General features: G+C 44.2%; 2 protein-coding genes across 5 annotated transcripts in view; one reads left to right on the top strand and one right to left on the bottom strand.

The window, feature by feature from the left end:
• Positions 1 to 684: 684 nt before the first annotated feature.
• Positions 685 to 5,515, top strand: LOC308168327 (clavesin-1-like; the record flags this gene model as incomplete). The annotated part of the gene is made up of 5 exons (XM_080542877.1): positions 685 to 1,073; positions 1,396 to 1,570; positions 1,754 to 1,864; positions 2,089 to 2,309; positions 5,434 to 5,515. The coding sequence occupies 5 exons, from the start codon at positions 685 to 687 to the stop codon at positions 5,513 to 5,515; spliced, it is 978 nt and encodes a 325-aa protein (XP_080399003.1).
• Positions 5,516 to 6,458: 943 nt separating this feature from the next.
• The window catches only part of LOC308168190 (aspartyl/asparaginyl beta-hydroxylase-like), a 33,809-nt gene continuing 17,559 nt past the window's right edge, over positions 6,459 to 22,708 (bottom strand). For 2 of the 4 annotated variants that reach the window (XM_080542684.1, XM_080542682.1), the window contains exons 4-23: positions 21,329 to 21,397; positions 19,768 to 19,797; positions 18,610 to 18,654; positions 18,477 to 18,518; positions 18,351 to 18,383; positions 18,131 to 18,166; positions 17,903 to 17,947; positions 17,647 to 17,754; positions 16,558 to 16,599; positions 15,935 to 16,020; positions 15,438 to 15,524; positions 15,056 to 15,206; positions 14,241 to 14,377; positions 13,441 to 13,539; positions 13,172 to 13,261; positions 12,442 to 12,579; positions 12,060 to 12,195; positions 11,697 to 11,788; positions 11,280 to 11,413; positions 6,459 to 10,151 (exon numbers count right to left, since the gene is read on the bottom strand). In XM_080542684.1, the coding sequence (XP_080398810.1) occupies positions 9,998 to 10,151; positions 11,280 to 11,413; positions 11,697 to 11,788; positions 12,060 to 12,195; positions 12,442 to 12,579; positions 13,172 to 13,261; positions 13,441 to 13,539; positions 14,241 to 14,377; positions 15,056 to 15,206; positions 15,438 to 15,524; positions 15,935 to 16,020; positions 16,558 to 16,599; positions 17,647 to 17,754; positions 17,903 to 17,947; positions 18,131 to 18,166; positions 18,351 to 18,383; positions 18,477 to 18,518; positions 18,610 to 18,654; positions 19,768 to 19,797; positions 21,329 to 21,397 (1,754 nt within the window). In that variant the 3' untranslated portion in view covers positions 6,459 to 9,997. Of the gene's footprint in view, positions 10,163 to 11,279; positions 11,414 to 11,696; positions 11,789 to 12,059; positions 12,196 to 12,441; positions 12,580 to 13,171; positions 13,262 to 13,440; positions 13,540 to 14,240; positions 14,378 to 15,055; positions 15,207 to 15,437; positions 15,525 to 15,934; positions 16,021 to 16,557; positions 16,600 to 17,646; positions 17,755 to 17,902; positions 17,948 to 18,130; positions 18,167 to 18,350; positions 18,384 to 18,476; positions 18,519 to 18,609; positions 18,655 to 19,767; positions 19,798 to 21,328; positions 21,398 to 22,708 lie in introns of all 4 variants that reach the window. The other 2 variants (XM_080542685.1, XM_080542683.1) reach the window with 2 other exon arrangements.

The raw sequence follows: 22,708 nt of genomic DNA on the forward strand, positions 1-22,708 counted from the left end.
CGTCACAGGCAATGAATGTGACGGCTAGCCTGAGGGATAATGAGCTTTCATAAGCTACGTCAGCCTTCATAATGTGCAAACCACCAACAGTGTCTTTTAGTGCGATTAAACTGTAATTGTGTGCCACGTAGCATGTTTAGAATTGGAGAAATAGGCCTTTTTCATAATTCTTAATGTCATTATGGGCCTATAACCTACATCAAAGGCCCACCTTTGGCATGGTTTATTCCATGTAGAGTCTGGAGAATTATGTGATGTGATCTCTTTCGTGTATCCTAGGCTACACTGTGAAATCATGACGTGTATGTTGTTAACATCTTCCAATAATATTGAAACTGCTTATTTGAATGGATACAATTGCACTGCGAGTGTCACAACAAGTCGAATTGTAAAATGTATCACCCTCATATACAGTCAAGTGTTTTCACACATCTGACCTGTGAGAAACACAGATCTGGGGGGTATAAATGTAACATGTCCTGCTCTCTCCAGGCCAGATACGACAGCTGGAGCAGCCTTATACCTGAACCGGTGGTGGCGGCGTGACCCTTGGGGAGACGTGACACCAACGATGTACCCGACAGCCGTCAAGACTGTGTCTTAAGTGTATGATATATAACAGCCGTCTGAGAGAGAGAGGCCTATTGAGAGAGACAGAGAGCTGGAACTGGACCACAGGGAACAATGGCTCACTTGCACGCAGGCCTGAGCTCAGAGACCACAGAGAAAGCTCGTCTGGAGCTGAACGAGAACCCGGACACCTTGCACCAGGACATCCAGCAGGTCCGCGACATGATCGTCTCGCGCCCCGACATCGGCTTCCTGCGGACCGACGACGACTTCATCCTGCGCTTCCTCCGCGCCAGGAAGTTCAACCAGACGGAAACGTTCCGGCTACTGGCCCAATACTTCCAGTTCCGTCAGCAGAACCTGGACATGTTCCAGAGCTTCAAGGTGGACGACCCGGGGATCAAGAGGGCCCTGATGGACGGGTTCCCGGGAGTCCTGGAGACCCCTGATCAACACGGACGCAAGATCCTCATCCTCTTCGCTTCCAACTGGGACCAGGGCAGGTGAGGAGTAGAAAGACTCAGTCGGCTCATGTGCAACACTGAAACCACTGTCAGCGTTTGAATCGCATATTATGATATTTCTCTCTACCTCACTTTCTGGCCCCCCCTTTATACGAACTCACTCCCCCTCACTCACTCACTCTCTCTCTCTCTGTCTCTCTCTCTCTGTCTCTCTCTCTCTGTCTCATTCTCTTTCCCCATCCCCACTCTCTCTCTCTCTATCCCTCGTCTGTCTGTCTTTCTCTTCCTCACTCGTTGTCTCTTTCTTTGTCCCTCTCTCTCTCTCTTTTCCATTCCTCGTCGTCTCCCTCTCTCCTCGTAGGAACTCTTTCACAGACATCCTGCGGGCCATCCTTCTCTCCCTGGAGGTGCTGATCGAGAACCCCGAGCTGCAGATCAACGGCTTCATTCTGATCATAGACTGGAGTAATTTCTCCTTCAAGCAAGCGTCCAAACTCACCCCCAACATCCTCAAACTGGCCATCGAAGGCCTCCAGGTAGGCTTGACTGGCTCAGAAGTCCATTTAATGTCAAACATTCAACAAGGATATGACACAGCATTCAGAGCTGGAGATGAACATGCTTATTGTGCCCTGGGATCACCAACGTTGATCATCACGAGCCAGTAACTCATTCTCCACCGGTTCTTTTCCCCTCTTCTCCCCACATCACCGCCACAGGACAGCTTCCCGGCGCGCTTCGGAGGCATCCACTTTGTGAACCAGCCCTGGTACATCCACGCCATGTACACCATCATCAAGCCCTTTCTCAAGGACAAGACCAGGAAAAGGGTAACAATGGTCGTTTCTCTGGTTTAATCTGCCTCACCGATTGTGTCACCAAACATGTACTTTATACAGTATAGGCCATCAACAACAGAGGTATCAGCTAAAGTACATACAGATCTGGAACCAGGCTTCCCAAATGCTATTTCACATTATATCCGTTTATATCAGATTATTTATCAGTTATGATACTTCATGTGACGTTTGCTTCTCTCAATTCTTACCACCAGATCTTTCTCCATGGCAACAACCTCAACAGTCTACACCAGCTGATCTTGCCAGATTGTTTGCCGTCGGAGTTTGGCGGAACACTGCCGCCGTATGATATGGGCATCTGGGCCCGGACCCTTCTGGGTCCTGACTACAATGATGAGACGGAATACACCCTCACCTACGACGCACTCCATGTGAAAGAGACGTGTGGCAGCGGAGAGAAGGAACTCATGAAGAGGTGGGTGACAGGAGAGGAGAGGAGAGGAGAGGAGACAAGACGAGACGAGACGAGACGAGACGAGACGAGACGAGACGAGAGCAGAGGACAGGACAGGACAGGAGAGGAGAGGAGAGGAGAGGAGAGGACAGGACAGGACAGGAGAGGAGAGGAGAGGAGAGGACAGGACAGGACAGGACAGGACAGGACAGGACAGGACAGGACAGGACAGGACAGGACAGGACAGGACAGGACAGGACAGGATAGGAGAGTCTGCCAAACAGACAGTTAGCTATTAGTCCGCAAATAGTTCTAAAAAGAACATCTAAGCTTAGGCTAACAAAGTGTTTTGGAACAGAGAGACTTAAGTTGGAACCCGGTCTGTGGACACCTAGACTTGGCTAGTGACTAGACAACTAAACAGAGAGAAGAGCAAAGTACCAATCAGTCAGTCCAGACTTCAGGGTCTTCCGTCTTCATTAGTATCGACTTCCTATTGTTTGAAGTATGTCAGAGTCATTAGACGGACCACAGCCTCTCCAGTAATGATCGTCACGGTGTGACAGCCACGACTCTGAGCCGTAAGGACTGCTGTGTCTGACCAGCGTGAACAAACCCTCAGAAACACCTGCTGTCTATAGAAGGGTTCATTAAGAATGAGTGGCTAACACCACTGCTAACACTGACCTACTGCAGTCTAGAATCCGTTTTTTGGTGTGTTATTTGTTCATTTATTCAGTCCAGGCTCTTACAACCTTTTGAGATGCCACCCACACCCCTTGACTAGCAGACAGTTGATCTGGCAGAGACCGAGGGTGAATGGGCAGAGAGAGTCTGTATTTTGATTTGATTACAATTTTTATTAGGAATTTACAATAGAATCATTTACACATCATGACACTAAATAATGTCCAGAGGATGGCACTTGAAAGCATTATTTAAAACACTTATTTCCAAAGTGGTCCTCGATGGAAACATAAAATGAATAAAACAAAGCATCACACAGTATAAAACATCAAATGAATAAAACAAAGCACAGAGTATGAAGCACAGAGCGTTAAGAGTGTGGATTTAAACACAGAGCGGTAGAGTGTGTTGGATGATTGTTCTATAGACTGTGGTCAGTATTTTAAATATCAATGTTCTGTGTTTATACTGTGGGAATACTTGATTGCGATTGGTAGAGAGGGGGGTAGATTATCTTTTTTTCAATAAACGCACATTGTTGTCCCAGTCATAACCTCCTCACAGGTCCACACAAACATGCTCAATTTTGTTTACCATTGCTGGATTTTTCCTTTAGCGAAGTTGATGGAATACCCCCCAGTTCCACTACATTTATAATAATCAAAACTAGTTGTGGTTGGTTGGATGGGATGTTTCTAAAACACAGAGAAACAGAATGTGGTTGGTCGAGGCTCATCTCTGTGATGTGGCTGAGAGGGACTCATTAATTGTGAACCCTGTGTGGCTGCCTGACTTCCCTGTCCAATCAACAGACCCGTGTAGGATCATCCCTCCAGGGGACGCCTCCTCAGAATGTATTTCATTAAAAAAAGAACCTTTGTCCTGACCTGCCAGCGTCTCCTCCAATCACAACGCTCCCTCCTCTCGTCCGCTCTGCCATATGACTTATTAGAGCCTGCCTCGGGGGAGGGGCCTGCTCAGCTGGAACCAAAACCTCTCCTCAATTTCATAGGCAGGGATGGAGGGATGGAGGGATGGAGGGATGGAGGGATGGAGGGATGGAGGGATGGAGGGATGGAGGGATGGAGGGATGGAGGGATGGAGGGATGGAGGGATGGAGGGATAAGGGAGATTGTTATCGTGGCGATAGATAGATAGATAGATAGATAAATGAATAGATAGATAGATAGATAGATTGATAGATTGATAGATAGATAGATAGATAAATAAATGAATAGATAGATAAAGGTAGACAAATATATAGATACATAAATAAATAGATATATAGATAAATAAATGAATAGATAGATAAAGGTAAATAGATAGACAAATATATAGATAAATAAATAGATAGATAGATATATAGATAGATAAATGTAGATACATTATAGATTATATAGATAGATAGATAGATAGATAGATAGATACATGTAGATAAATATAGATAAATAGATAGATAGATAGATAGATAGATAGATACAGAAGGAGGTATCTGTGTTAGTACAGCAGGGTGTGCTGTCCTCAGCCAATGGTAGACCAGACAATAGAAGTGAGAATAAAGATGCTCATGACCATGCCAAGGACCTCCTCACCAACAGGACAAGGGAAGACCACCTCTGATAGCACTGCCTGATAGCACTGTAGAACCATTCAACTAATGCACCATTAAACTAATGCAAACTAACATTTTGGTTTGAATACATCTTTCATTTGCATATGGACATGTTTCGCACACCTCGTCCTTAAAGTTGCACCTTCCATTTATGAGACACATTTCAAAAGGGTAAAATTACAATACGACTCAATATTTCCCCTCAAATGTTTCAAATCGGGGAGATAGAAGAAGGCTAAAATGAGTAACAGTGTCTCTGTGCTATTAAAGAGAGAGGGGGGCTTGACAGAGGGAGAGGTTTGCAATCCTGCTCTTTGACTGCTTTGATCAGTGAGATTTCTCTGTAGATCCATCTCCGTCTGGTGGCAGTTTTAATCAGCTAGCTTGGATGGGAGAGGAGGCCTGGGTCTGGGCCACTAAGCTCCTCTATGGTGTCCAACAGGCCAAAACAGGGCCTGGGTCTGGGGTGCGGTGCTAAGCTCCACTCTGGTGTTACAGCAGGCAGTGTAACACACACCACAGCAGCCCCAGAGCAGGGATTATCACAGCCTGAACTACTGGATATGCCCTCTGCATCTGGGGCATCCTGCTCATCTCTTCCTGACCCAACACAGCCTAACTAACCAGTCACAGCCTCACGTGGGAAATGAACAGACCAATCGCAGTCTAGCATACTAGTATATAGTACAACAAGCACTTCCTGTAACCTCTGGAAGCATGAGAGGATAGCATGGAGGTTATGTGATGATGAGAACTTCTCTAGGGATAGGGTTAGGGTCAGTGTGGATAGCAGCAGTCCAGTGTCTCATATTAAAGCGTCATCTCTCTCTCTGTCGTTTGTTTCAGGTCTCAATCAGCTGTGGAGCCAGGCACGCTACTGCAGTCGGACAGAGACACCACTGCACAGCCTCTCCTGGCTCTGGACTGATCACACACACACACACACACACACACGCGCACACACACACACACACACACAGACACACACACACTAACACACACTGCTGGCACTGGACTGATATATACTACTGTATAGCACTCACGCACGTACACATACACACACACACACACACACACACACACACACACACACTGCTGGCTCTGGACTGGTCACACTCCCAGATTGGATTAAATCCCTCAAACACTGAAAACTGAACTCTCAAAGTCAAAGTCAAGCCCAGGCTTTGGCCCAACAGGAGCCTCCAAACCCTTGTCGCTATGGAGCTGCCGAACCTCCTCATCCTCTCTGAAAGCACCCCTCCCCCACCACCTCCCCCACCCTCTCTGAGCCAGCCAGCCCAGTGCCAGACCTGCAACGCTGTGCCATGCCCCCCCACCCCCACTCACTGGCAGACCTCTCACCAGCCACGCCCATCCAGGTCCATGCCGATAGGTGTAGAATGATTAACTAGCGTCTGTGTTACCTGGAGGAGGAATGTCTAGGAGTCTCATGTCTAAAAGCCCTGCAGCAGAATGCCAAACTGTAACTCACCTGTTTAGGGGGCGTTTTTGTTTTTAATGAAAGTAATTTATTTGAAGATTGTATAACCATCAGGGCTTCACTCTCAGAGATCTCCATCCAATTGCAATGTATTAAGTAAACTTTAAAAGAATGTATAGAAAAGTATTTCTATTGGTGTGGCCTCAAGAGTTCATTCTATCTGTGTTGTGTATGTGTGTGTGTGTGTGTGTGTGTGTGTGTGTGTGTGTTCAGGTTTTGGAATTGAAATGGAGTCATTATTTTCTGCATTGAAGAAGTTAATCTCAAGCTATAGGGATCAAATATGCGCAGTAAGGCAGCACAACATTCTGTTCATCAAATAATGGGACACAGTTGGGACACTGTTCAGTTGTTCAGTTCAATCGTTCAGTGCAACTCATTACAACATACAAAAACATACTTCTAAAAGTGATGATTGGCAGGGCAGTTACAACAACAGCTCAACAGTGACATCAAAGACACACAATTAACTTCATATCTTGAGAGGGATCCATGATATTGTGTTCGTACCACATGATGAAACCATTTCCAAAAGGTTGTGGCTGTGCTTGTTACCCCGGTTACCAAAACAGACTCTTTCTCTTTTCACAGCGTATCTCCCAGTTGGTGAAATCAACTTGCAATGCAATGCATTTGAAGTGGGAACAACAATTCAATCAATGAGATTTCTTTTTCAATTCATAATGAACTTTAACAAACTACAAACATACATTATACACACGTGGGATTGTAAAGACTCAAATATATCCCTTTTCTGGTAAATAAGGTTACAGTGGACACATCACAACTCGTAAGCTTGGGTATCATCATACTGGTTCAAGTTTCTCACTTGGAACTCTGCCTTGAGTTTATTTTTTTCCAGTAACTCTCAGAGTGTTCTACAACTGCCAAACACGCCATTACAGTCTGGTGTATTTAGGTCAAATATTCCAAATCGACTGCTATCCCCTCCCCCTAGAACACTAGTGTGGATCTGAGAGGCCTACCGGTACATAGGCACAGTATCATGAAAATGGCGAGATTATCAGAGTAGAAGGAAAAACATGCTGCCGTATGGACCATATCAAGTATGCAACCACCAGAGTTGCCAAAGGATGAGGGCAGTGACATGGTCAGCCCTGGGCATCCAGGACTCGAGCCCAGAATGTTTGATGAATATCCCTGGATCTCCAGATCCTGGAAAAAAAGAAAAGATCACTATCGATTTAGTGCACCCTGCCACCAAAAATCGGGAGCTGAGGGGCGCTTAGGTGGCGTAGCGGGTTAAATGTTGACCATGTAACCGCAGGGTCCCCGGTTCGATTCCGGCCGGGGACATATCCTGCATGTCATCCCTCCTCTCTCTCTCACCCATCCTTCCTGTCTAAATCTCTACTATATCTGTCAATAAAAATGAAAAATATGAGTGGGACTGCCCCACTCAGAAAAGATTACTTAAAGAAAAGAATCGAAACATTGGCCCCCAATGTTTCAAGATCATAACAACACCTCTGGATGAAGGGTAGAGAAAAATTATTCTACCCATAGATCCTCATGGAAAGACATTCCACAGTAGCCACAGGCCTTTACTGAGGTACCAAAGTGCTGTTTCCAATGTAGAGGGGCTTCAGATTTCCGGGATTTGAAAGCTTCCGGCTGTCCCTATAACTACGTTTAACCCCTAATGTGAACATGAGGTGCAGTTAGATGAAGGTAGGTTCCATGACAGCTAATGGGATCCGTTGTTTGATGGGCAGCGCTGCTTAGACCACAGTCCCCTCTCCCATCCCTGTGGTTTCTGGTATTGGTATTTTACCGATTTATATTTTACCAATCACACAACAAGCAAGATACACCATTCAGGTAGTAATAAGCTCAAACAAGACTGTTTAGATAAAGAAGTGGTAAAACAAAGTAATTGCCTCTTTATTTCAGGGGAGCATTACATTCAAGATAATGCTTTACTCCACATTCTGGAAGTTTCTATACGCTTTGTTGCCGTTAATGGGCCACATGTCATTGATGACATCTTCACTTCGTCTAATGGTTCTACCTATCCAATCATTTCAGATCTACACAAGTGCACCGGCTAGGGGGCTAGGAGGGGACTTCAGGACTAGAAGGTAGACATAGAGGGTGTCATAGGGGACGTCATCACAAGTCAAACAGCAGAAACACAGACTGATTGGCCAAAAGGACGAATGGTAATGTTCGTTTGGTTCTGGGAAAATGTGTAGCTCCCAGTTGGTGAAGTTACAACGATATGAATGCATTAGAGTGCTTTTGACGTCAGGACAACTCTTCAACCGGTGAGACTATGTTTGCAATCCATAAGGAATATTTACAAACTACAAACATACATTATACATAGGCCTACATGCATCAACCAGGTTATCATCACTGGTCCGAGTTTCCCATTTTGGAACACCAACTTGGAGGGTTCTAGTGGGTATTTCCCACTCAGGAACTTGCATCTTCGAGTTTCTTACAGCTGCCGAACGCACCAATAGTACACCCACACTTAATATATAAGGCAACCCTTCTGTCTTTGATGGACAGGACGAGATCCAATCAAATCTGGGCGATCTGATGCCAACCAATGGTATGACTCTGCACAAAACATGATCAACATCAATTCACTCTTCACAGAGAGGCAGGCAGCCTATGGAGACACAACATTAAATAATAACATTTTATAAACATTTTAGGTTTTGTGACACATTTTCTATTCGCCAAGGTGTATATGACTGTCAAGTGAGGCTCCACCCTCCCTGGGACTCAGTGTAACCAGACCGTCTACATTCATGATCCTGACATGGTTCACACATCAACACTTATTATCATCTATTGAAAACACACATCTTCAGTCACATGTAAATACAGCAATTTGGCAGGATGTTGAATGACAAAGACTGAACTGTTGAGCAGACTGCATATTTCATGTGCTTTACCAGGAACAGGCACATAGCATCAGCATACAAAAAAAAGATCACTTTTCTGCATTATTAGACATTCTACAATAAAAACCTATTCTTGGCATTGAAATGTCCATCCACGCACTGATCGGAGGTGACATGCATAAATCATAAGTGAAAAGCAGGACCAACGTGAGTAGTGTGATACTGTGATACAACGTGATACAGTGAGAGACATTCTAATGTAGGAACCTTTTGAGGTTCCATGAATGTAAGGTTACACTCCATCAGTCTGCGTCTTGTATTAGCTGTGCTATAGTGGTTTTAAAGCTCAACTCCGCAATACATGGGGGTACTGTAAGGAAAAAGGGTCCCGAAATTGGATCTGATTGGACAGAGGACAGACCTCTCCACCGTTTGGATTGTGTAACGAATGCCTTTAGACATTACAACACATCATAACTACAGCCTCTTTGATATTCTACGTTCATGGAACCAGAATATCCTCATGTCCATGTAGCACAATTAACAGCCAGTTATGTGGAAAAGGCTTTTTCAGATCTGACAGAAGCTTCATTAACTCTTCAATATGTCACCACATACATGTTTTGGTCCATATTACCTAGAGTGGTGATTGTGGGGTCAGGAATGTGGAGTCAGGACCGTGGGGTCAGGACCATGGGGTGAGGAATGTGTAATCAGGACCGTGCAGTCAGGACCATGGGGTCAGGACCGTGCAGTCAGGACCATGGGGTCAGTAGATTTGAGGGAGCAAGTTGGGACAGACACCAGTATTCTTCCCTTCTATAAGAATAGTCTTTCATCCCAACTCTCCACTAGATGGCAGTCTGTCTGATAAGTCTTCACATGGGAGAGACAGCCTGTACGCTATTCTTTAGACAGTCAGTCAATGAGTCAGTGAGTCAGTCAGTCTGTCTTTCTGTCTGTCTGTCTGTCTGTCTGTTGTTAGTCTACAGACGGCAGAGACAGTCCAGTAGTCTTTAGGTGGCAGAGCCTAGTGTGGAGTGGTTAGATGGGCGACAGTGTCTGATGTTGGTACTGGGTGAGCTCCGGGTGCCACACGTCCACGATGAAGATGAGTCTGTAGCTGTCGGCGTCCTGCCACACCTCGTGCTCGAACGAGTCGTCGAAGATCAGGACCTTCCCTTCTTCCCAAGCCCTGAAAGAACAACACAGAGCGCAGACTTAAGATTCAGGCCACTATGAAGCGTTTTGAAAATACACTATTCAACTACGCAACCCAGTCTGCTAATGATTACGTTCTGGAGGATTGTTTCTGCGAATCAAAGAATACAATCTGTGTGGTCGTATTGTCTAGGTATACTGGCAGCTAAACACAGAAGTCATTTTAATCTCTTTTTTTATTAATTATTTATTTATTTTTTGTATTTGGCCAGCCCTGACACTTCTGTCCCTTGTGAGAGACTTTTCTCCCTTGCAGGCAACATAGTGCAAAAGAGGGCAGCCTTGAGCTCTGAAAATGTAAACAGGCTAGTTTGTCTCAGCAACTGGCTGAAACAGAAGAAGCAGAAGAAGTAGCAGGCTTAGAGGCATCCTGAGACCAATGGGTTTGTTGTTACTGTGAAGGGTACTGTTTTTTTGTTTGTTACCATTTTAGATGGCACTTTATGTTAACGTGACTTTATGTTAAACTGTTGGTCTGTTTATTATTTTGACCAAGGATATTTGGGTGGGTAGGGGAGGGTGGGGAGGGTTAGTGTAACATAAGGTTATAACATTGTGTGATCTGTTGGTCTGTGTAGCTAAAATAAACAGGATTTTGCTGCTTTAAACTTATGTATATGTCCATTCATTGATTCACTCATATACCAAATCCATTTTAATTGAAAACTGTTGCTTCTCGTGTCAAATATTGATATGGGATTAAAATGCGATTAATTTAAATTAATTAAGCCTTTAATATGATATTAAAATATATATTAAAATGTCATCACGTTCCACCTCTAGTCAGAACATCTCATAAGGAGGTGGCGGAGGGCAGAACGTAGTCGACTTGTACCCTGAACTTAATCAGTCAAAGTTATGCAGGTCGTAATTCCAAACGCAAGTCATAATTCAATAACTCTTAAGCTTTTTTTTACGTATCTTATGTTAAAAACAGGTGGTCAAACGCTGGTATTTACGATCCCCCAGATTGTATTTCCAGGTCTGCAGAAACCCATCCCCCGGCATGGAGATTCAGGGTAGATTCAACGTCGTCTATGTAGATTCTGAGGGTGTAGACTAGGGTAGAAAAGGTAAGGTCAGGTGGTTACCTGGTGTCGTTGGTACAGCGTATCTTACACCCCTGCTTGGGGATGACCAAGCCCAGGTGCATCCGTAGACGACAGTTCGTAGGACCTGTGTGAGGCCACACATGAGTCCCTGGCTGCATCACTGAGAACTTGATCTGGAACACAGAGAGATGGATGGAAAGACAGAGAGAGATAGAAGAGAAGGAGGGAGAAAAGAGAGAGAGAGAGGGACAGGGGGTATATACACAAAGAAGAAGAGAACAGTGGATTATAACATATTCGTTGTAAGAACTCAGACACCTTGTGGTGAGAGTAACATACTGTACTTGTAGGATTTCATATTCAAATCATACAAAGGCACTTCTGTCAGAGATGTTTAAAAACCAAAATGTGGGAGTGTTGAGAACGGGGATGGTGAGGTGAGGTGGGGCGAGCTACCTGTCCCCTCTTGCAGCCAATGGCCTCTGGGTAGCGCTCTAACAAAGCACATGTCTTGGGAACGCTACGACACGCGTCTCCCGCCTTCCTACCTGAACAACCGCGAGAGAGAGAGCAAATACATGAATGAATGAATAAATGAATGAATGTATTTAACAATAAAAAACACATACAGTAGTAAACAGCCAATACATGACAGTGCACACATGAATAAAAAAAAAACGGCAAGGATAACATCATAAAGTCACTGACTTATTTTCATGGTGGTCCTTGGCTCAACAAGAATGGACATACATGTTAAGTGAAACAGTTGCAGATTCACACATTCATACACAAAGTGCATGATGCGGCACCATGCAGTACCTTGCTGCCAGAGCGTGAACTGGCCCCACTCCCCCTTCTCTCTGAGGTTCTCCTCCTCAGGAACAAACAGACCAGTGGTTCTGTCCATCACTGACAGAGCCTCGTCCCTGATGCTCCTCCAATTCTTCTCCAGGCTCTGGAACACACACAGGAGGAGGAGGAGAGAGGAGACGGTCACAGAGAGACACAGATCACAGCCCAGGGCCGAGTGTACGGGCACGGACACAGACACAGACACAGACTCAGACACAGACACAGACACAGACACAGACACAGACACAGACCACAGGCACACAGGGAAGGCAGATAGAGGCACATAGCAGCGACACAGTACAGACAGACATTTGACTTGACTTTAAACTTCCGATGTATAAACCCCTACCTTGACCAGTTCAGTGTAGCCTGTATCCTGGGGGGACCACCAGGGCTGGGCCTTCAGACCGTCCACATTGTAGAGAGATCTCTGCCACACAGACGCAAAGTGGCCTCTCTGGTGGCCAATCTCATACCAGTGGTAGGCCTGGAGGACGACAGGCATGGATTCGTATTCAATACGATCTGAGCCTGAATTCAATTCATCTGTTCTCTCTCTTTCTATTATGAGCAAAGGGCTGTGAAATCATATTGATTCTTTTTTCATATTGACCCCAAAATCATTTCAGCTCTGGGACTACTGAGGGACAGAGTGCACGAGGATATACATATACAGTGCAACAATAATAAACACAATAAGAACAATAACAATAACAATAATGAACACAGAAATCAACAAGGATCAAACAAAGCAGGTACAAATAGATAACACAAAAATCCTTAGTCATCGCCTTGAATTGACTAATAGATGGGAGAGAGTTTATCTTAAAAGTGCTTTGTAGCAGTTTCCAGGAGTGTGGAGCAGCGAATAAGAAGGCAGTTCTTTCTGCAGTTCTGCACGCACACAGGGGACGTCTAGAGCGAGCCAATCGTTTGATCGAGTGAGGTAAGAGCCAAGATTCTGATTGAACAGTACAGAAATGTATGGAGCACGACCAAAAATGTTTGCAGATGTCAACCTATACTCTGTACCGTAGGTTGGTACCAGTACAGCCAATCAGACGTTAACCGGAACTCACACTGTCATCTCCGATTCGCTGGAGGGCGTCGCCCAGGTGGAAGTAGAACCTGCCGTCGTCTGTGCCGGGGTCACCTGACTCCAAACCCTCCTGGAAACAACAGGGTTTTCAGGATGCAGAAATTAAAGCAACATTAACATGCTCACATCACTCCCAATACTGTGTTGGTGAGTGTGAGTGAGTGACTGAGTGTGTGTGTGTGTGTGTGTGTGTGTGTGTGTGTGTGTGTGTGTGTGTGTGTATACTGTATGTGTCCATCGGTAACTCACCCTCAGGTACGGGATGCTCTCTTCAATCTGGTTCTCTGACTTGAGGATGAAGCCGTAATGGACTTTAGCAAAGCCATCGTTTGGTGCAACAGCGAGCACCTATCAGGGTAGACGAGACAACAATCAATGGATGGCCTAAGACTGTAGGAACCAAGCCCTGTTGTCAAACCTCCGCCAACCAAGCAGTGGAGGCTAGTGGAGGACGGGCTGATCGTCATGCATGGCATGGAATGGAATGAGGAATCAAAGCCCTCCGAATTCTACCTCCAACAGCCTGTCTTGCTACACAATACACCTAACAGGGTTCCTACAAGTTTCAACAAGTCAAATTTAATACCTTTTTAGACCTTTTCTAGACCTCTTTGAATCGAATTTTAGAGCTATTCGCGACACCATATGATAGCTTTTTGTCATCCTCGAGTTGATGAAATTAGGGATTTCGCATTATAAATAAAATTAACATAACATAACATAGGGATTTCACTGCCATACAGACAAAAAAGTCTGAAGGATAATTCAGATAAAATAAACAAGTCCCATAATTACTCAAAAGTAAATGTATGAACATTAACAGTTAACTGTAGAAAGTCACTTCAACGTGAAGAGAATAAAGTGCACAAAAATGTCCTTGCAGGATAAGCTAATCTCATTTTTAATTTTTAATGTAATTTAACAAAATTCCTTAAATTGAAGACCCTTTTAGGCCTTATAAATCGAATTGCTGGATTTTAGCCTATAAGGCTTTTTAAGACCAACGCGGGAACCCTGACCTAAACTTCCGCTGCCTGAGCCGGTCTCACCTCCTCGTAGACCCTCTTGGCACTCTTGTTGTCCCCTATGAGGAGGTGGGCGACGCCCAGGTCGTTCTTCAGACTCACGTCCTCCGGGAAGATCTGCAACAGCTTCTCTAGCGTGGCCACGGCCCCCCGCATACGACCTACGGCACGCAGCAGAGAGTCACAACTCTCTCCTCTCACACAGCCCTCATACACAACTCTCATACAGACGACACCAGAGAGAGGGCTGGAGTGGTCACTCTTTCCCCCCCTTTAAGGTTATTTTTGGGAGTGGGACAGTTCCATTCTCGGATTTTGTTCACTTTTTATTGGACAGAGACTGTAGAGAAAGACAGGAAAGTAAGGAGGAGAGGGCATAGGCTGGATTCGACATGAGCGTATGTGTGCACTGTTGGCCGTGGACTACTGGACCACCCCAGGCCAACACTCCTTTATAACATGGGTCAGAGTCACATCGACAAGACTGAGGCACAGACAGAATGATACAGTGGGGGAAACAAGTATTGAACACATCAACATTTTGTCCAGTAAATGTATTTCCAACGAGCCTATTCAAGTGAAATTGCACCAGACTTTGGTATTAATCCAATAATTAATAACAATAATCCAATAATCCAGACCAAAAAAATCGAAACATTAAAGTCTTTATGTAAATAGAATGATGTGTAATAAAGTGGAATGAAAACTGAAAAAAGGTATGTAAATAGAATGATGTGTAAATGATGTGTAACAAAATGTTGACGTGTTCAATACTTATTTCCCCCACTGTACACCGTCACGTTGTAGGCTGCTAGGCCCAAGAGTGTTGGTTGAGTTACCGAGGAACTGCTGTCTCTCTGCCCGCCTCTTCATGGTGGTCTTGATGAGGTCGGGCGTGGCGTCAGGGAGCTCTGCTGCCTCCCTGTAGGTGTTGATGGCCGTCAGGAGCCCCTCGTTACTACGCTGCTTCTCTGCTTGGTCATCCTGAGCCTGGAGACACACACACACACAGACACAGACACAGACACACAGACACAGACACAGACACAGACACACAGACACACACACAGACACACACACACAGACACAGACACAGACACACACACACACACACACACACACATACATACATTACTACACTAGTATCGACACACACACACCACTCATTGTTACTGTGTGAGCAGTCTGGACACAAAACACATAGTGTTCCTGTAGTCTTACCTGAGCTTTCCCATAGCGACACCTGGGGCTGTGAGGGTACTGTTGAACCAGACTCTCAAACGCCCGCAGAGCCTCTTCAATTTTACCCTGGGGTGAAACATGGCACAACACAGTTGTGAATGTATCATTCATCACCTTCATCATCATCATCATCATCATCATCATCATCATACAGAATATGTATTATCATAAACCTGACAAATGCACTCTTGGTGGAATCCTAATTCGAAATCCGCGTGGGTATAACTCGAATCATCGCACGCATTTCCCAATGACGTCACCGTGAGATTTACATGAATGTAGGGAGTTGCACGGGTGGAATACGAGTAAGTATTCTACTCTCTGTGCCAAAACCTTGCTTCATTGGTTTGTGAAAATACATGCTTGAGAGTATTAGTGTATGCGATAGAAACAAACATGTTCATTGATCTAGATTACAAACGTGATCGTTACCGAACTCACAGTGTTTCTAAAGTGAAATTAAACGTCACACCAACCTTCTTACGTAACTTCTCCGCTGCGTCGATCTCCGCTTTGATGGTTTTATCAAACTTATTCAGGAGCTTGGGCTTCTTCTTCTTGCCTTAACATGAAGAGGCAGGAACGGACACAGTGAGTGGTTGGGGCGGATGTATTTAACTCATTTAGTGGCAGGGGTGAATAAAGTCGCCCAAATTGTCAACATTCTAGAGTGACTTTATTCATCCAAAATGCGAAAAATATGATGATGCTTCATTTTGTAAATACCACATAAAACACTGGGCACTCTACTGTAGGTGGTGAGTGTTCCGGAATGATTTGTCAGTTGAGTGAGTTAAAACAACCTCAGACCAGAGACCCTCGGAGTGTAGTCAGTGGAATAGCTTTACACTGTAGTCACTGTTATAATAGAAGTCATTGGGACAGGGGGTAGTGTAGTTTCAGGACATATAAATGACATACCAGGGAACATCACTAAAGGGTTCTCATCACCACAGCATCAGTGGCAGTATGATTAGGACGGGAGGACGCTCACCACTCCACAGACAACAAGGACAACAGCTGCAAACCATACCAGTTTCACAATGGTCACAATGAAAGTATCTGGGGAAAAAGGAAAACACACTTATAAAACACTCACCTTTGTCTTTCAACTTGTCGTCAGGTTGGTCCGCACCGTGTCCTGAAAGACAGGAGAAAGACCATGAAGAGGTGAGGTGCCATGGCGATAGCTAGATAATAATAGCTCCGCTGATGACGCATATTGAATAAAGGCTGTCAATTTAGGACTGGACGAGATTATTGTTGTTACATGATTATTGGGTATGAGACGCTCTCTTCAATCTCGTTCTCTGACTTGAAGATGAAGCCTGACTAAAGAAAAGAAGACTTGGGCCGATACGACTTGCAACTTCCGAATGTCTTCTAGAACCTTCAACGACTTTCATCACGGCTTGTAAAGCAACTAGGGTTAGGGTTGTATTGAATTTCACGAACGACCACTAGAGGGGGTTGATAGGCCGCTACTCCAACACGCTGTTTAAAGGAGAACCTAGGAGAGGGGCAGCAGAGTATTCAGAAGGGTATTCACCTCTTTGACATCTTGGCATATGGCTCTACACATCTCCTTTCAAAACGGACCACAGACAGGAACCTATCATTACTGTATTATTACCCCACACCACACTCTAAGGCTGTGTTCCTAAGAAAAATATCCGAAATCACCAGAGAAAGCTGTGGAGTATTTCTGAAGCCACCATCTAACAGACTAGTCTCTCCAACGCTGAATGAGAGACCTAGGGATTGAGGCTACCGACAAACTATCACAGACTAATCACAGTCTACACCAGACATGTAAAACATTCCTCTGAATGAGTGCCATTGACATCAGGGGAGGCTGATGGAGAGTGAAATTGGAGGACGGGCTCAATAATGCATAGAATGGTATCAAACATGTGTGTGTTACAATGACTCCGTCCTCCGATTTCTATCTCCACCAGCCTCCCCTGATTGACATGTCCTTGAATCAGAGAGCACTCTAAAATGAACATGCTCTCAACATGCAGAGCTATAGGTGACAGCTGTACAGAGCTGCTTGCCTGCCTGTCAGACACACACACACACCCACACACACACACCCACACACACACACACACACACACACACACACACACACACACACACACACACACACACACACACACACACACCCACACCCACACCCACCCACCTGGCTCAGATTCAGCCTGGGGTTCTGTGACCGCTTCAGACTTGCGATCTGTGGTGGACTGGCGCTCATGTTCAACTTCAGTCTCTGGTTCGGTGACTGATTCAGCCTCTGGAGGGTGGGATGGGAGATGAAGTCATACTTTGATACAATCTGTGTGTGTTTGTGTGTGTGGGGGGTGGGGGGTGGGGGGTGGGAGAGCTTGAGAGTGTGCGCGCAAGAGAGAGAGCAAGAGAGAGCGAGAGAGAGAGAGGCATACCTGTATCCTGTGATCGTGACTGTTCCTTGTATTGTTCTGACTCCTCTGCAGGTCAAAACAGACAAAACTAATTTCACTCAACAGAGTCCATGTACATGACCTGTGTAACACAAGTGTTTATGAGAGGCACTGCAACAGCTGCCTACTATATGCCTACTATACATTCAATATATCTTATTCAAACATGTCTCTCCAAACAGAAAGTTACATCCGCTACAGTATACTCACCCGCTGTCTCCTGATGCGAAGCCTCCTGAACTAACTCTGAAAAAGACATGAAGACCGTTAAGTCTTAGATCAGTAAGTCCAGGCAGCGATGTAATCCGTCAACGTATGAGATGGACTGTATCGTATTGTATCTGTCAGAATGTGGGCAGCCATTTCGTCGTTGGTCTACGAAATTCTAGCTTTAACCGACGCATTGAGCAGAAACCTTGGCTTGTCTCACCTCCTTGAGTGTCAATGGCGTCGGACTCAGCCTCTGAAACAGACCGTGGAAGAGAGAGAAGCGTGAGTATCAATGTGTGAGAAAATGATAAACGGACGGTCTAATCGTGAAAACACAACTACTGACCGTAGGGATGTGCATCGAGAGGATCGTCGCTCCTGTCGTCGTCTACGGAGACACATAACAGTCAGTGTTTAGGCTAACCACCGGTGTATAGATCTAAATCCTGTTTTGGATAGAACAGCGCTGGGATACACACCTGGGACAAAGCTGTTATCTGACGGCTCGGGCAGAGGGACGGCTGCTGAAACGACAACGACACCGAGATTTAATACTGCTGGACAGTCAGTCAGTCACACCCACACACACACACACCAGGCGGGACTCTAAGGTTGTGTTCAGCAGGGCACAAAAAAGCAGAACGTTTTGCAAATGGAAATCGACCATCTGTTTTCTTATCGGACAATGCTAATGAGTGCCCTCTTCATTTGAATCTGTTTAAAAAAAAACATTTTTTGTTTCTTTCGGGCCGTTTGAACACAACCGTGGGTAAGGAGAGTTAGTCATATACAGTATGACAAAGAGAAGAATAGCAACTGAAAGTGAATGAGAATGATATGGTGCACGATGAGTGGATGGGGGGAGAGAGAGAAAGAAGACTAGAAGACGTGGACAACCCCACGCCATGTACCACATGACGAGCTGAGGTATGAGGGCTACACAACTAGAAACAACCGCTGTTCTATTTCAGTGGAGGCTGGTGGAGGTTCCATCATTGCATGGAATGGAATGAGGAATGGAATCAAACACATGTTTCTACTTCCTCCACAGGCCTCCGCTGCTGTTTCCATCTACAACATGCTGACTCGCACAAACCTTGGATTTCAGATTCCACATCCGTGTTCTGAGATCCAACAACTGTTATAAGTAACAACATTAAAAACAGTTAGGAGACCCTGATCTGGTGGACAAGACAGACAGACAGACAGACAGACATACAGACAGATAGATAGGCATACAGACATACAGACAGACAGACAGCTGGACCAACACAGACACAGAGATACAGACTGACTGAGACGCAGACACACAGAGATGCAGACAGATATGGATAGAGACAAAAATACATTGAGACCAACAGGCAGACAGGCCAAGGGACAGACAGGCAGAGCTATACTATTCTTTTTTTCTTTTCTTTTTTTCTGAGTGGGGCAGTCCCACTCATATTTTTCATTTTTATTGACAGTTACAGTGAAGATTTAGACAGGAAGGATGGGTGAGAGAGAGAGAGAGGAGGGATGACATGCAGGATATGTCCCCGGGCGGAATCTAACCGGGGACCCTGCGGTTACATGGTCAGCGCTTAACCCGCTACGCCACCTAAGCGCCCCAATATATACTATTCTTTTTAACTTACCATCATCATTGCCAGGTTGAGGGGCACTATCTGGAAGGCAAATAGATAGATTTATATAGGTCCATATGTTTTTGTTATTGTAGCTGTTTACCAAAGTTACAGCTATATAATGAATATGGGCTTAAAGTGCAGACTCTCAGCTTTAATTTGAGGGTATTCACATCCAAATTGGAGGAAGGGTTTAGGAATTAAAGCTCTTTTTCAAGGGACCAGAAGTAATTGGACTCAAAAGCTTTTTCATGGACTTCTTTTTCTGGGCTATTACTTCATTATTTCTTTATCAATTAAGCAGGTAAAATAACACATAATTTATTTATGATTATGTTAATTTGTCCAATTTGACAATTTCTAGCCCCTAAAAATAGAGGACTGTGTATAGAAATGGTTGCAATTCCTAAAGGTTTCATACAATATTTTTGTTCAACCCCTTGAATTAAAGCTAAAAGTCTGCACTTCAATTGCATCTCAATTGTTTCATTTCAAATCCATTGTGGTGGTGTACAGAGCCCAAATTATAGAAACTGTGTCACTGTCTAAATATTTCTGGACCCAACTGTAGATTGCCATTGCAAATAGAACCAAGGCCTAGCCTATGTCTATTATGGGATGTGTTATGTGTAGGCCATATTGCTGACACCTATCCAAACCTCGAAGATCACCAGATGTGGCTAGCGGTTCTAACCTGCCACTACCTGCCACTCAAGTCTGCCCTCCGACCTCCAGCCCGACCTCCACAGCCTCCTTATTGGTCCTCACAGGCACCTTGTCGCTGTCTGCCCCTAACTCTACATCCCTACCTCGTCAGACACCTGCTCCTCCTCGAACCCTGAACCTGTCCCCCATACAGCACAGACAACATGAAGACAGCTGAGGATATTATATGGTATGTCCACAGGTCTCTAGACATTATAGTCAATTATACAAGTTAGTTCCGACCAAGTAATTTGATTGGACAAGAGACATTCCATGAGTGCTGATATACAGTATAACAGCACTGGGACTTTTAACTACAGTATATGTATCACTCCGCCGCACAGATGTTCTACTAAATGACCGTTAATTAGACTACATGTTTGTGTTCAGGTTACGAGGCAACAGTCCATTTGAAGTTCAGTTGCGGAACTATTTTTTGTTTATTCATATGATTAAATAAACAAACAAAGCATAATCTGTTGTCGCTTATTACTGTTAACTAATAAATTGCGCTGTAGAACTGTTGTATAAAAGCAATATCACACTCGAGGTCGTGCTGTTATACTGAATATCAGCACGGCTGTGATCGTCTTCGGTACTCGGCCTGTGGCCTCGTACCTACGACCGAATCACAGCAGTGCTGATATTCAGTATAACACACTCTCGTGTGATATTGCTTAAATGTTCAACATGGTATCTCAACAGATAGCATACAACCCTGTTTTTGGGGTAAGATGAGTGCCTAGGTATGTGTGTGTAAAGGATAACACATTGCCATTTTTAACTGTGAGGAGACACTGTTGGTTTCGGTCGGTGATTTAACCGTGTGCTAGGAGGACCAATCAGAGGCAGGAGGGTGTGGCCGTACCTTGTTCTTCTATTGGTTGATCCTGAACAGCTTCCCTCTGCACCACAACCACTGGCCGCTCCTTGAGTCCTGTTTGTTTGAACATGTTGATGTGCACTCATGAAACATTACGTTCAAAAACACATCTCTCTCACCACTCACTACTTGAATTCCTATCTTAGCTGCTCTATATCAAAAAAACATGTTTAGTTATATTACCTCCATCTCTCAATATTGTTAAAATGAAGATCAAATGTTTAAATATGTTGAAAAAGACAAATATTTTTATGGGGTGTTTTTCACATGACTGTATATTATAATACAGTATATGCACAGGTCACTTTTTTTCTCAATAATTATAAATCATTCTAATGGCCATCTTTGATTTCTTTAACAAAAGTGATAACATGCCTGCAGTAGATAGCCAACAGGCATTATATGATGCTTTATAATTTGTGAGAAGAAAGTGACTAACAGTAACGAGGCATTACATTACTTGACCTCGCATGTAATTATGATTTTGCTTATAATGCATTAGTGGGTATTGGTTTATAGAATTATTAATCATTATGTACAGTATGCCTATAATTGCTTTTACTTCATTATTACTGAATTATAACTTCAATAACAACAATTCTGAGGATATTAGAATATATAATTACAATATAATACATAATGCATTATGGATATGTTCTTCATAGTAAGGGTTAGGGTTAGGAAATAAACAAAAACAGATTCTCAAGGAAGTGAAATCACAGTCAAACAAACAACAATGCACAACTGACGTTGGTTTACAATCTGTCGAAACAGTGCCTGACCCAGTAGCTAAGGGACACCCACATACCTATGACATCCTCAACCCCTAACCCCCTCCACCTGGTATAGATGATTGTATGGTTATCTTAAGGAGTGCCCATGGATGGTCCTGCTCTACTCTAAAGTCTATTTAAAGTCAACATACACAGGTTATCTACAGTGAGATGCAAACATGTGGGCACCTCTAGTCAAGTCTAGACCCCTACTAATGAACTGAGAGGTCTGGTGAATACCAGTCTGTCTGTTGAACACTTTGGGTCACGTTTCATTGGATAGGTGGCATAAATACTATACCATTGTTACTAAAAGAGCACACACGCCAATTTCAGAACAATTCTTTAATAATAAATACATGCCAATACATTTGGTGAACCACGCCCCCCCTTCCCAATTCTCCCTTACTTGTGTCATAATTGCAATTTTTTGGGACCAAAACATGTTAAGTTGGCATGCTATGATTTAACAATTACACTCTGTTGCAAGTACTGCAGTATAGAAGATTTTAAGACAAGAAAACATAATTTAATACGCTTATTACAGCTGTCTTACTCAATCTATAACAAACACGCAAACAAGCAAGCCACA

The sequence above is a fragment of the Nansenia antarctica genome (genome assembly GCF_963989245.1).
Source record: "Nansenia antarctica genome assembly, chromosome: 12".
Lineage (NCBI taxonomy): Eukaryota > Metazoa > Chordata > Actinopteri > Argentiniformes > Microstomatidae > Nansenia > Nansenia antarctica.